The sequence below is a fragment of the Thunnus maccoyii genome, chromosome 10, assembly GCF_910596095.1.
Source record: "Thunnus maccoyii chromosome 10, fThuMac1.1, whole genome shotgun sequence".
Taxonomy (NCBI): Eukaryota; Metazoa; Chordata; class Actinopteri; order Scombriformes; family Scombridae; genus Thunnus; species Thunnus maccoyii.
The window spans coordinates 3821152-3835730 of record NC_056542.1 but is presented as its reverse complement, the minus strand read 5'-3'; the positions used below and the strand labels follow the sequence as shown (position 1 = coordinate 3835730).

The following is a 14579-nucleotide window of genomic DNA, read 5'->3' as shown; positions in this document are numbered from 1 at the left end:
GCTCAATTTCATTGAAGTCTGTGTAACGGCTAGTATGGCTAAAAATCTAATTAAACTATGCTTTGTTTTGGGTTTGCAATACATTTTAACAGCAGATGTTGGTATGTATGCTTACAGTTGAAAATGCTATATAATGATATATAGATTTGCACTAAGATACAAAGCCAGTACAATGAATAGAAACTGGAATCTTGTATGTAGAACAGAGAAGTGCTGCTGAGAAGGATTTATAATGCAATGATCTCTTAAGCAAATATATTATATTTATATATTTTGTTTGTAACCTCTGGCATACTGTTGTATTGTATTGTGTATCTGGGTTGTCTGTATTAGGTCTTATGTTGTATTCATAAAATGTAAATAAAAAAATATAAAAAATCTTTTAAAATTAACATATTTGTTTTTTAAGCATAAAAACAGTTTAAATTTTTACAGTATGACGCTTCGCCGCTGTATGGCACTAATCACCTCTCATACATGCACAGCCAGGCAGAAGGGGGCGTTCCCGGTCTGAAGCAAAGCTCCGGTCATTTCAGCTCCGAGCTCAGAGTCAGTGAGGAGGGAGAGCTGAGCGGGGACGGACGCTGCTGCTCGGTCCGGTGGATACAAACCAAGATGATCTTCTTCTAAAATTAAAACCTCGTCTTTTAAAACAAACCGAATAGGTCCGGGAACATCCGTTATAAAAAAAAAAAAAAAAGGCTCGTGAATCCAGCTCGTGGTGAGGAGACAGATGAGTCCGCGGTGTCTGTAGGTTGGTCTTGTCTTTGTTCGGCTGTGACATCTGTCCCTCACCTCCAAAAATGGATCATTTAGAGAAGGAGCACAGGTCGGACGAGGAGGCTGAATATGAAGACGAGGAGGTGGATCCCAGGATTCAGGTAACTCATCTTCACATCCACTGTATCGATTAGTGGTTTTCATTGATACGGGTTCATTGTAGACCAGCCAGCAGCACCGAGTCCAGCATGATGCAGCCTCTGCGTTTTCTCAACCATTTCACTGTTCCTCCTTTTTAATTATAAGAAATACTAAACGTGAACTGTCCAGTTAACATGTTACATCTAAAATAATTCATTTTTTTCTTTATTTTTTCTCAACTTTATCGACAACAGTCAAACTCAAAAAACATTAACCTATAAGAGGAGTATGGAGAACAAAAAGAGGAAATTTTAGTATTATGACATAAAAGAAAGGGTAAAGGGCAGGAAGCAGTAAAAACAAAATAATACATAAGAGGAAGAAGAAAAATTAATAAATAAAGGTTTACAGATTAGTAATCGAGTAACATTAGTCAATAATTTTATATGTTTCAAAAAATGTTTGTGTCTCTGCTGCTTTTTTTTTGCAGCTTGACTATAGAATTGAAATAGAGCTCAACGTCACTTAGAAATAAGTCAAAGTTTGGTTTTCTATCGGTCCGTTTCATTTTATGATTGTGGAATTTGCCAAAAATCATAACAAATTAAAATATTGCTACCATAAAGTAAAGCACGACCACTTGACCAGTTTTTCTAGATAGAAAGTTTTGCATTTGAATCCAAAATATTTTGGAATAAGAGAAAGATAAGAGCTTATCTGTTATGATGCAAATGAGTCAGAAAGTTAGAAAGCCAGTCCCGTCTATGCTTTAAGAGAAGAGAACTTCATTTTGAGCGTTACAGGAGAACAAAGCAAAAAACAAAAATAATAAAAAAAAAAAATGTGCATGATTTTTCTGTTAGAAAAATATAACAGCAGCTCAGCCATATTCTGTATGATGACTTGGCACTTTTAGATTAAATTCAGTATGGACTGGATTATTTTTAAAGGTTTTTAAAACTACTTGGGCTCCAACTAATGATTATTTTCTTAATCTGTCCATTATCTTCTCAATTAATAGATTTTGTTTTCACAATAAAATGTCACAAAATAGCGAAGCTTTAATTGGCTCGTTTCATCAATTAGCAAATCTGTCATCTAATAAATTTTATTGATCGACCAAGTATTAAAGGACGGGTTCACAATTTTTCAAGCCTGTCTTAAAACTACAGTCAGGAGCCCAAATGAACAGTGACACATGTTTTTTTTTTTTTGCTGTAATCATTCCTCCTGTTCAAAAATGTATTTAAAAGTTTATCTGAAGCTAATATGAAGCTTCAGCGTCCAAATGAGTCAAATCAAGTAGATATCTTTCAACGTTAGTCTTTTTAGTGCCAAAGTCCCTCTTTTTGTTACTATACTTCCACCTGCAGCTCAACAGGGAAACGCAAAGAGGGAATTTGATGTTAAAAAGACTGTAAATGTGTCAGATATCCACTTGATATGACTAACTCAGACTGCTGAAGCCTCATATAAACTTCACATCAACTTTTAAATGACTGTGTGGACACACTGTGGATTTTGGTCTCCATCACTTCCATTGAAAGCACATTTGAAGGATCTTTTAATATCCAGTATGAACAGGAGGAATGATTACAGCGAGGAAAAACCTCTTTCACTGTTCATATGGACACTTGACTGCTGTTTTAAGACACACTTGAAAAAACTGTGAACCTGACTGATTAGTTCAGGTGTTGCCTTTAGTGAAGAAGCAAAGGTCAGAGTGTGAAGGAGTATGTGGTCAGCTGATTTGGTTAAAGAAGAAAACAGCTATTAAATGTTTAAATCACAGTTTCAATTGTTTTATTCTTTAAAAACCATGAACCAGAGCAAACCTCAGTTGCTTTTAAAAATGAATATTTTCAAATCGTATATTGTCTTATGTTCGTCTAATTCATTCCAGATGTTCCCTCTCTGATACCTTGAGGTATTCTTTTACAATCCCCCCCCCAATCCTCATCCTCTCTCTGTTACCTCATCTCTCTGCTGTTCCCTCTCTTCCAGGGGGAGCTGGAGAAACTAAACCAGTCCACCGACGACATCAACAGATGTGAGACGGAGCTGGAGGTCAGTGTGTTGACACACACACACATACACACATATGCGTGTATTGAATGTGCAGCGTATCTGTTTTTAAGCGTTTGACCAATAGAGCGTGTAATCAAACACACACAAAACAAGGCTTCACATCTACTGCTCACCTCTGCTCAGATGTGTTCACTGACTGTCAGTTAATCTCCATGGAAACTTGTTATTTTGAAGGCGTCACTGTGTGCAGATGCAGCGTTTTTCTTTTACTGAATTACTGGACCTTTGCTCCGTCTCCAGGCCAAACAGTTTATAAAGTTCACATTTTTCTATGAGTCAGCATGTTTCAGCTTACAGGTAGTTTTGTGTGAGATACTGATATATTATATATCACAATAAACTAATCTGGACCTTTTAAGATAATTTTACTGACAGCTGTATTCAGAGCAATTTGCAGCTGGCAGAGTTCAGAGTCTCACTGAATGACTTTTTACCTTTGACCGAAGCAGAAGAAACGCGCTGCAGAGACGAGACTCAGTCCGTCAGGGCCATTTAACTTGCATAACTGATCTTTGAATGCCATTAAAATCCGGTAATGGCTGATGGCTTACATTTATGTAGGTCAGCAGTGTTGTGTGTGTGTGTGTGTGTGTGTGTGTGTGCAGCTTTATAGAGGTGAAAGTCTTCTGCAGAGATGGAGTCCAGAGTCTCTTTTCATGCTCTGCAGTTTGATGCTTGTTGTATGTGCCGGACAGGTGAAATCATTTGTGTGTTTACAGGGTTTTGTTTCAAAAGTGTAGATCTGCTATTTGGGCTGAAAGGAGAGTCTAAATCTTGTTATTTTGTTAATTGATCGGCTGTTTTTGCTTGATGACCTCAAATGATTAAAGATTTGCTGGTTCCATGTTCTCCAATGTGATGATTTGCTGCTTTTTGTAGTTTTATATCGTTGTATCCTGAATATTGTTGGGTTTTAGCATGTTGGGTGGATAAAAAAGAGATCTGAATCAATCAATCAATCAGTAAAACCTAATTTAAAAGAGTTAATTGAATAAGACAACAGTAACATATAAGTTAGACTCACAGGTCAGCTTTGCTCATAGAGACTGAGGACAATCTCCCAGGTTTCTTGTTAAAACTGGGTGGAAACAATTAGAAAGTTTAACAAAAACCTGCATTGCAGAATCAATCCAAAGTCTTTAGGGCGACCCTTTATATCAGGGCGATGACGGAGGAGAACGAGGGTGGAGAGCATCATCTCCAGTAAGGCGTGTCCTTGACAAAAAGTAAGGTTGTAATGTAGGTTTATTAGCGGCCGTTCTCGCCGCCGTTCAAGCAACCAATGAGCATTTAGAAACCCCTGGACTTCAGTAGGCAGAGTCTGGTATCACAAGACTACATATGAGTTAAAATAATTAAAATACAATCAATAAAAGACACGGTCAAAATAAAATTATAAAATGCTACACAAAGTAAATAGAACACAATAAAGCAGTAGAATGTTAATAAAAAATACATAAATTCATAAATGATAAAACCATATAATTATAAGACATAAACACCAGTCTACATTTAAAAGTATCTAACAAGACATCTCCTCGGGCTCTGAGAAATTTAAACGAAACATAATCAACAGGTTGATCAATGTTGAAAATGATCTTTAGTTTCAGCTCTACAATCAGCTGTTTGCCCCATATCACTGACAGGTGTGTTATTGATATAAAAGCACACTTTAGACAATAAATAAAAACTGTGTACTTCCTTTATCTCTGTCAACCTTGGAATAAACATCACGTAAGTAGTTCAGCTCAGTAACAGCTTTCTAAAAAAACAACCAGAGACCAGAAGTCTGGATCAGCATCATTGGTTTGTTGTGAGTCTTCTGTCATTATCTGCTTACTTTTAGGGATGAAATGGGTCAACTGAAACTTTTAGCTTCTCTCCTGTTTGCACTCAACACTGCGCTGACTGTTTGAAAGCTTGACTGATTTACGTTTTTTTTTTTTTTTATGGCTCCACTGACCCCAAAATCAAGTCAACATGTTTTTCGTGTAGGACAAAGACGTCTGCTGTTCAGAAACCAGTCAAACAAAACGTCAGCCAGTCAGTGTTTTCTTTGACTTTTTGAGACGCAGCATGATTAAGTGTTAAGGATCTTTTAATACAGATTTAATGGATCACAAACAGTCTAAGAATAACAACAAACAGCTTTGAATCAATTCTTAGCTCTGACCTTTTTTAAAGAAGGATTTGTTCCAAAATTTAAATCACTGGAAAAAAAACTGTGACAAGAAATCTGTGACAAAATTTGAATTTTTGGAGGATTATACAGTCGATAAATTCTTTTCTTTAGAGCTGAACAACAATTTTGACAGTCAATTAAATGTTTGAGGCATTTTTTTCCAAGTAAAAATGGTAAAAATCAGTGGTTCTTGCTCTTCAAATGTAAAAAGATTCAGGTTTTCTTTGTTTTCTATGAGAATAAACTGAATATCTTTGTGTTATGGACTTGAAGTTGGACAAAACCAGACGTTTGAAAACATCACCATGTGCCCTTTCACTACTTGCTGACTTTTTTTAGACAAAAATATAGATTATATATAGATTTATTGACAATAATCATTAGTTTAGTTAACACTTTTGTACAAATACCACAATTCCTACGAATAATATTTAGCATAGTTGGGTTTATAGTTTCCTTTATGTGACATTCATACAGAACCACATGAAAGACTTTGTGGTTCTGGACGTGTCCTTCAGTTCAAGCCCAACACAAACCAGATTTACTGGTTCTGATATGATGTTCAGTTAGTTGGGACATTTTCTGTTGGTCTTCCCTCAGTGCTCAAACGATTAGTCGATTAATTGATCAACAGTAAATCGACAAGGACAGTCATCCTTTCAGCAAAGAAACCAAAAATTCTCTGGTTCCTGTTCTGTTGAATGTGAATATTTTCTTCTGTTAGTAGAGTTTTATGATATTAACTGAAAACTTTTGTGTTTTGAACAAAACACCTTGAACTCTGGGAACTTGCGACGAGCATTTTTCACTATTCCCTGACATTTCACAGACTAAACGGTTATCAGTTCATCAAGAAACCAATCAATAATTAAAATGATCTTGAGCTGCAGCCTTCAGCTTTTAGAGGAAGGTCAGAGATGTTGACTCAAGGCCGCTGAAGGAGGACGGATGCTTGTTGTCATTATAGACCGTGAACCCGGATCCGCTGTCTCTGTTTACTCTGCTCAGCTGCTGCCCACATAAACTTCCTATTAATCTTGTTCTGATTCTTTGCCAGAATGAATCTCTTCCCTCCAAAAATCTTTCCAAATTATGCTTTTTCTACTTGAGCCTTTGAGTTTTGGCAGAGCTCACCGTTGTCTCTGTGTTCACACATTTCATCAGTCTGAGATCATCGTGTCATTTGACTTAAAGAGGCTTTTGATTCAAAGTGTTCTTAGAGGAACAGAGAGAAACTGAGAGTAATAATGAGCTAAATGAACTTCACCGATGTGAGGACGCTAACGTCTCTTTCACAGCAGCGATGCAAATGATATTTAATTTAGAGGATAAGTTGTAGACATAATGTGGTGCTGATGTTGTCGACAAGGTGAAGTGCGTCACAGTGTGAGCGTCCGAGTGGGAGGACGGAGACGCCGCACTGCAGTCCTGCACCAACATCAGTATAATCAGATACAGAGAAGAAGACGGAGGTTGTTGTTGTTGTCTGTGTAGCTTTATAACCTCTGTTGTTGTACATTTCATTTCAGTGAAAACTATAAGAACAGTTTTGTGTCTCTGTAGCTGACTTTCAGCTGTAATTTGAGAGAGTTTACATCCTTCTCTGACTCACTTGTGTAGAAACTGTGGCCCTTTTTTTTGTTTATATACGAGTCACTTAGAGTTAAGGTAAAGGTCACGATTCCTTCCTTCCCTGAAATCTGAAAGTCAGCACTTTTAATCTCCATAGTCATTGTTTCACTTGAAATCCAGTTTGCTCGAGTACAGAGGCGACATAGTTTCTTCTTTTGTGTCTGTGAAGTAGTTTTAGCGGTGACACAGTCAGTCAGTTATTTAATCATTTAAATCATTCAACACTCGCTGGTTCCAGATTCATATTATTGTGAACTGAATATCTCTTGGTGGCAATTTTAAGATGTCACTTTGGACTTTTTAGAGGTTTTTTTCCTGCAAAATGTTCACATTTTATAGACTCAATAATGAATCCAGGTAATATTTGACAGAATAATTATATGCAGCCTTGTTACGTCCCTGAAACAATCCATTTGGGTTCAATAAAGTAATTAGCAGATTCATTCATTCAACCTCTATTTATACTGAGTGGTCCAGGGAGAGAAGAATCGCTCTCATTTGCATGAGCGCTGCGCGTACACGGGACGATAAAAAGAAATTTCACAAAGCAAAAAACAAACAAAATTACATTTAAAATGCAAATAAGAGACAGTGATAGAGTGGTAAAAGGATAAAAACAGCAGTAAATACAGAAGAATGCAACAATAAGGGATAAAACTTTGAAATCACTTTGTAACTTGTACTCAACTTGTATTTTATCATAAATTTGGGTATTTCTAGATGTTTTAAAATGAAAGAAACTCAAAGGACATAAAGTAAATTTACATTTTAAGTATTTAGGTAATGAGCTTCAGTTTCAGGGTCACTAATATTTATATATATATAAAAACTGAGTGACAGTGAATCAGTGTGATGAAAGAACAAATATCTCTGGAGTTTTAATGCTTAAGTCGGTGTCAGTCGCCCCCAGTGAGCGATATGAACGTCAAGAGAAGATGACGGCTGGACCAGAGGGACATGAAACGTTTGGATGAAGGATTGAAACAACAGTTTGACAGAAGAGCCGGAGGCTAAAAGTCCAACAGGAAAAGAAAAGAGACTGATAACTGTGAGCTGTGAGCCTGGAGGGCAGGATACAATGAAGTCAAGATCAAAAAAATCCAGACATCAGTACAGTAACGCTGGTTTCAGCTGCCTGTACGGATTTAACACCTCGGACTGCTGCTCCCCCCCTCACAACCTGAGGCCTTCTGGGTAATCTAACCAGGGTGATGGTGTTCTGTTTGATGCTGTACTGGGATAAAAACAGCCTTCCTCTAACACATTTTATTCACAGGTTTGGACTGACTGCGTCTCTGTCACGTCCGGTGTGTATTTTTCTGACCTGGTTTCTATATTTCGGAGGATTCTCAACACTGAAGTGGCAAAAAATAACAGCTTATCTGATAGAACTGGTTTACGCAGCCGATACTGAAACTCAGTTGTGAGTTTTTGTTCAGCATCTGTTTGCAGCTTCTTGTTACTGTAATGAAACACTAATATGATTTTTCAGTAAGTGGGTTTTTGGCAGAGGTCGAGCTGTCATTTGGGACTTTAGCACCGCACTCTTGCAAGTGTCATAAGGTCCCTTTTTTTTATAGAGTCTATTAAAGTTCAACAAATTTAATTTTGAGCAGTTAAGATTGAATCCAAATGATCCAAACCAAATGTTTGGCAATGCAAACATTAGCATGTACATGTCACAGTAATCTGATCTTCACCCAGTGGACCTTTAGCTACGGTTGCTACACCTGTCCAGCTCTGTAGTTTACATGATAATGACAGAAGTGTTAAGTTTTGAAACAGGAGGTTCTTGACATCAGACAGAAGTAGAGAAAAACAACTTTTCAAGCACCAACTGTCAGTTTTGTCCGTTGACAGTCACACCAAGACTTTAACAGATGTTGCTAGCTAGCTAGCTAATAAACATTAGCTCTGTGAGTTCAGCTGACTTCTCAGTTTCCAGCTGACTCGTGAAAATGAGCCTTAAATAAACAGACACATTAGCATCTATCATAAGCTGCAGTGAATCTTATTTACTAGATTGTCATATGCTCCATTGTTGACCACATCATTAATTATTGCCCACAAGACAACAGCGTTCACCTTCCCCAAGCGAGTACAGGTTTCACCACAATCTGTTACTCTTTAAACTGAAATAATGAGATTTCCCTTCACTGTTCTCAAAGTGTTTCTCAGTTCTGGAGTTTTAAAGTTCACCGAAAGGTTGCAAAAGCGTCTATCTCTCAGCCACATCTAATGTGCATAGAATTCCTTATAAACGTGGTACAGTAAACAAACATCTTGCGCTCTGGATGAATATGAAATACTGCAGCCTGCTTATTCTCTCTCCTGATCATGTTGTTCAGAACTGCACCTTCTCTCTGTGCTTTGTATTTATTTACCCAACACTTTTAGATTATGCATGACTCTCATATACGGGTCTGTTTTGAGAACATTTTGTTTCTTATCTTCGACTAAGTATCTGAACTTTGTTGTGCTTTATTTATAAGTCGGTTGAGATTCATGTGACAGATGAGCTAGAAATATATAAAAAGTTGAGTACATTTTGGGGAAGTTCACCATATGTGTGATTTAGTTGACTGCTGTGGCTAAAAATAACCAAACTATGAACTTGCAGAACCCTCGTTACACATAAGACACTGAAAATATCATAATAATGATTAAGAGTGGCTGAAGTTATTGTAATTCTAACAACAGTAGCATATATCTTAATTAGTTAAGGGGAATCTGTCATAACATAGTTCAAAACAGAACACATGGAAAGCTTTTTTTAGTTGGCATTCATCACATAAATGAACTGTCTGTAAAAATGTATTAATTCATTACAATAATTATACAAGAGTTCATCCAGAAACAACATTAGAAACGCATAATAATAATAATAATAATAATAATAATAATAATAATAATAATAATAATAATAATGATAACCTAAATGGTGTTTAGCTGTCATGAGCTCTTTGTGTGAATGACAATCAGACTGAATTACTGTTTTGTTTCACTTGATTCATTGAGTCTGACATCATGTTCATGTTAGCAGGTTTCTTATTGGGAGTTATTTTATGTTTTAGCCCTAAACAATCAGTAGCGAGTGACGTAGCTTGTCCCACCAATGTCATTTTTAGTTGACAGGGAAGACCGTTAACATAATGTGTAAGAGTAGTTATTTAAGTCAACTTACTCATATGCGTGTTGCCGTTTTTCTGTCGCTTCTTTGTTCTCTGATGCAGCCATGTGGCTTTGTAGGAAGATGATGTCATCAGGAGCTAGGTTTCCGTCCAAATGTGACCCAAATTTTTGCTGATTTTCAGAAATGTTATAATTTTACAAAATTTTCCAGTCAGTTGCCATTAAACCATGACAAGAGTAGAGAGCACAATAAGATGATGTAATTAAAAAAGCACCTTTCAAACCTTAAACGGTGAAAAAATAATGTAGGAAACGTGATGGAGGTATTGTTTCTGTTTGTTTCATGTATTAATCTGAGGAACGTTACAGTCTCCTCATCGCTCCATCTCTTGTTACATGTTGCTTTTATCAATACACCAACTCTTCCACCTCATCCAAGCATAAAAAGCTTTTTTTTCTGATATTTCAAATTTCCACTCAGGTTTTTTTTTTTTTATGTGCAAGTTGAGAATGCGAATAAAAGCAGGTGGATGGAAATGCACCACTGATCTCCATGAGTACTGCTCAGCTTGTAAAAACGATTGAATAACGTCCTCTGTGACTCTCTGGAAAAGCTTTGTCAAGTCTGAGAGGAATGACCCTGATGATGTCAGAGTGTCATCGGGGGTTTCACAAACTGTGATGTGGAATTTTAAAGACATGTGTGTTTCCAAGGCAATGAGGGTTTAACCAAAGGATACTTTTGTCTGTTTTTTGGAGCTCGATCCATACTATGGACTAAAAGTTCGATTTCAACCATCCTTTCTTTCTATTTTCTGTCTCAATTGGTTTCTCCAACCAGGAGAAAACAGCCGTCAATAGGAACAACTCCTGACCCATTTGAAACACCATCAGTTCTTACTTATTGAGCTTTGAGAACAAGGAGAAAGTTTGTTGTCTTTGATCTGATCCATGGTGGCAAAACTAACCATGTTAGGGTTAGGGTTAGATTTTTCCTTGCAGGCTTTTTAGCTTGTTTCCTGGACAGTGTCTTGTTAACCTTAAAAGCTACCAGATTAGAGATTTTATGGGTAGGGGAGACTTTGAACTCATCCTGTCATGAGATGATGGTTATCCTCTTAAATCTTTGACCCAAGAGGTCAAAATGTCTGAGACTCTTTACCAGTCAGCACTACCAAAGAAGCCTCTTGGATGAGAAACGTATAAAACAGCAAATTCAATTTTCCTTTGACATGTTACCTCTAAATATCCTACTACTTGGATAACTGAGAGTAGACATATACTGTTCTATAAACCCTACAAAGGCTTCTTGTCTGAAACTGAAGGGTAACTCTGGGGACAGAAAGTTATTGGAGTTTTCCCAGAATTTCCCTGCAGTGATCTGTACAATTTTCCACTTGTTTTTCTTCTTCTTCTCCTTTTTTTGTTCTTGTTCTTAGAAAGTTCTGTGCCCTTCATGCAAGTTAGAGGACCGTGATGAAATTTCAGAGCTGAAAGCTTATCGGTCTGAAAAATTACCCTTGATGAGTACCAATGAACGAACAAAGCTCTCAAGGATGGAACAAATAGTTTGCTTTGTACCAGTTAACCAAATTATTATTCGGACATTCATTTTTCACAGACGTCATCGGAATAAGCTCAGGTCTGTTTTTTCTGTGTTTATTGGGACTTGTTCTCAGGAGCACTGTGTCATCTTTATTTGGCACATGGTGTGAATATTTTCCCCAGTTTAGATTAAGGTTAATGGCTTGGAGCTAATGTTTCTTATCCAGTGTTCAGACTTTCTTATTTAGTGTTTTTATCTTGGAGTTCTTGGGGTTTTCGGTGCTCTCAAGTTCTTACCGGTTGTGACTCATAAGTGTTCATTCAGAAGTGGAAGGTGAACATTTAAAGGCAGGAAAGGACATTTCTTTACAGTATAAAACAATGATTTATACAACTCTGATTTATCCGACAGTGAAACTGAGAGCTGCTCTGATTTGTCCTTAGTCGATCATTTTCTTATCCGAATCCCTTCACATAACTGCTTCCTTTTAACTCAATGAAACACTAATAGGATTTTTCACTAAGTGGGATTCGGCAGAGGTCTAAAGTTGCCTAATTCAGGTTAAGCTTTTATTTGGTATGTCTGTTGCAGAGCTTAAGTGGTTGACATTATTCAGTGTTTGGGTTCAGGCTGAGGAAAAGCCATCATGTCCCTGCATACAGGAAATATGTATGCAGTGAAGTATGAGTCAGTGACTGAATATATTAATAACACATTGACATGCGCATTTTTTTAAGATAAGTGAACCTTCACACCCTCCGATCATGCGGATCACCTGAGTTGTCAGCAGGTTGCTTCTTTTGAACTGGACTGTTCTGACTTCTTGAAATGCAGAACGCTCGAATGTTTGTTTTGACCTGAGTTTTAAAATCTTCTCTCTCTCTCTCTCTCTGTCAGGATGCGAGGCAGAAGTTCCGCTCTGTTCTGGTGGAGGCCACGGTGAAGCTGGACGAACTGGTGAAGAAGATCGGCAAGGCTGTGGAGGAGTCGAAGCCTTACTGGGAAGCTCGCCGGCTGGCCAGACAGGTCAGTCAACGCTGCATGGAGGGAGTGAGGGACGGAGGGTAGAAACATTCAGAGATGTGATTTTTGTGTTTGGTGAAGGTCCAAATCTAGTCTCAAGTCTGGGAAAACGTTGGCAGTTTTGCTTTAAAAATGACGTTAACAATTAATTGATTATCGAAATAGTTGCTGAATATATTTCTATCGATTGCAGCTGTACAGAAGTCATGTTTACATACAGTGTTGCTCACTGAAATGCATTGTGTGTATCCTTGAGGTCTAACAGAAGTACTGAATGCATTTCCTTCCTCAAAACATTTGCAAACTTCTTTTTTAAAGATGTTGAAAGCTGCAATGTTTACATCCATGTTCACTTCTTCAGGGCAGTTCTTCTTCTTTGCCTTTTGGTGTATTACTGCCACCTGTAACTCAGTGAAACAGTGTGAAACCATCAGCAGGAACATGTATCACATGTACGAGACCAACAGAACCGAGACCTACTTGTATTCAATAGGGGTATAACAGTATACAATATTCACGGTTCGGTATGTACTTTGGTTTTGGGGTCACGGTTCGGTACGTTTTTGGTACAGCGGGAAAAAAAGAAAGATAGAAAATAATATTTCGGTCCTTAATTTTGAAAAATGTACACATCGGCTCATTGGCCCAAACTGTCACTGAAACAGTTCAGTTGTGCTGCAGTGGAAAAGGAAAACAGCCCGTCTGTTTCCTGCAGGGACTCTTTGCAGGACACCTGCTGACATGATGATTTATGTTCAATCAGAACTGGTTCTTACGTGTCGTTCAACCACGTCGGAAATCAAATGTGTTTATAGTTGTTCCGAACGGCTTCACTCAGAGGTGACCTTCACAGAGCAGAGAAGAGCGGAGAGGGGGACACGCGATATTGTTTAAATATGGAGGCAATGGTGCATATTTTAATAATAATGATGGCAACAACACTACATGAGCATGGGTAACCAGGGCAACCAGGGTAACTTGGCTAAGCCAGCAAGCATACATCCATGAACATGCTACCTGCGTGCTACAGCTAAGTGCTGCACTGCCAAAACATTTCAGGTGGAACTCAAACTCTATAATTATTGTTCTGTGAGTAAGTGGATTATGAAACTATTTTGACATTAATTGTTTGGGTCAGGGAGCAAACCGAACCGAGGAAAGTCGTGTAGCAAACAGTTTGGGGCGAATACACGTACCGTTACAGCTCCAGTAAAACTACATACTGTTACTAGAGGTAAAAAACTCCACAGGGAACCTTTTTAAGTATGAATCATTCTAACAGAAAGTGGGAAGACTTGGGTGGAAGATGGGATGAGTGGATAGCAGCAAGATAGCAAAAGGTTAGAGACTTTTCATCAAGGTAAACTCCTGTATAAATGAATGATGGTTCATTGGTGGTGTTGAACTACAACATGTTGATTATGTGGTCAAATATATTACGTATAAATAAGTTTTAGTTTCCCTGCAGGTGTTTTTCATCTTTCACTACTCTAAAAATCACATTTTGATGAATTTGTTTCCTGTCTGCTAACATTTGGCCAGTTTCTTCTTCAGAAGAAACGAGAATTTTCATGCATGAAAGCTGATCACTCTCAGTAGAGCCGATCAGTAAAATGCAGAAATTAACCACAGTTTAAAAATGTTCATGATGGGGGGAAATACACAATCATTTCAGAACATGATCTCAGTTCCCTTTTCAGCTCAGCTTCAGTAAAGTGTGTGTGTGTGTGTGTGTGTGTGTGTGTGTGTACACATAAAGAGGGAAGCAGCCACCTGCACGTCTCGATAAAAGCCCGCACAGCTGTAAGCTCTCAGCCAGGAAGTGACTAAGACTCTAAAAGGCTTCATTGTGCAGTCTCCAGCCTCCGAGCTGTAGTGGCTTTAAGGTTTTCACAAGGAGATGAATAATTGCTATAAGCATGCTGGATAATTTTCTTTTTTTTGCCTTTACTAGACAGTTATTGGCAGAGATATGTTGGATGATTTTCAGTGCTGAAATACAGTGAATGTTGAAAGAGTTACTGTGAAGTGACGTTGCATCATAACTTCCCCCTTTGTTCTTTCTCTACGCCCTTTTTTTTTTAAGCCATTTAAACAAAGTCCTCTAAGGCCACT

At 37.8% G+C, this 14579-nt stretch overlaps 1 protein-coding gene across 1 annotated transcript in view; it reads left to right on the top strand.

The window, feature by feature from the left end:
• Window positions 1-526: 526 nt before the first annotated feature.
• sh3bp5b (SH3-domain binding protein 5b (BTK-associated)) overlaps window positions 527-14579 on the top strand; it is a 48092-nt gene continuing 34039 nt past the window's right edge. The window contains exons 1-3 of the mRNA XM_042425036.1: window positions 527-881; window positions 2866-2928; window positions 12339-12467. Coding sequence (XP_042280970.1) covers window positions 804-881; window positions 2866-2928; window positions 12339-12467 — 270 coding nt within the window. The 5' untranslated portion in view covers window positions 527-803. The remainder of the gene's footprint in view (window positions 882-2865; window positions 2929-12338; window positions 12468-14579) is intronic.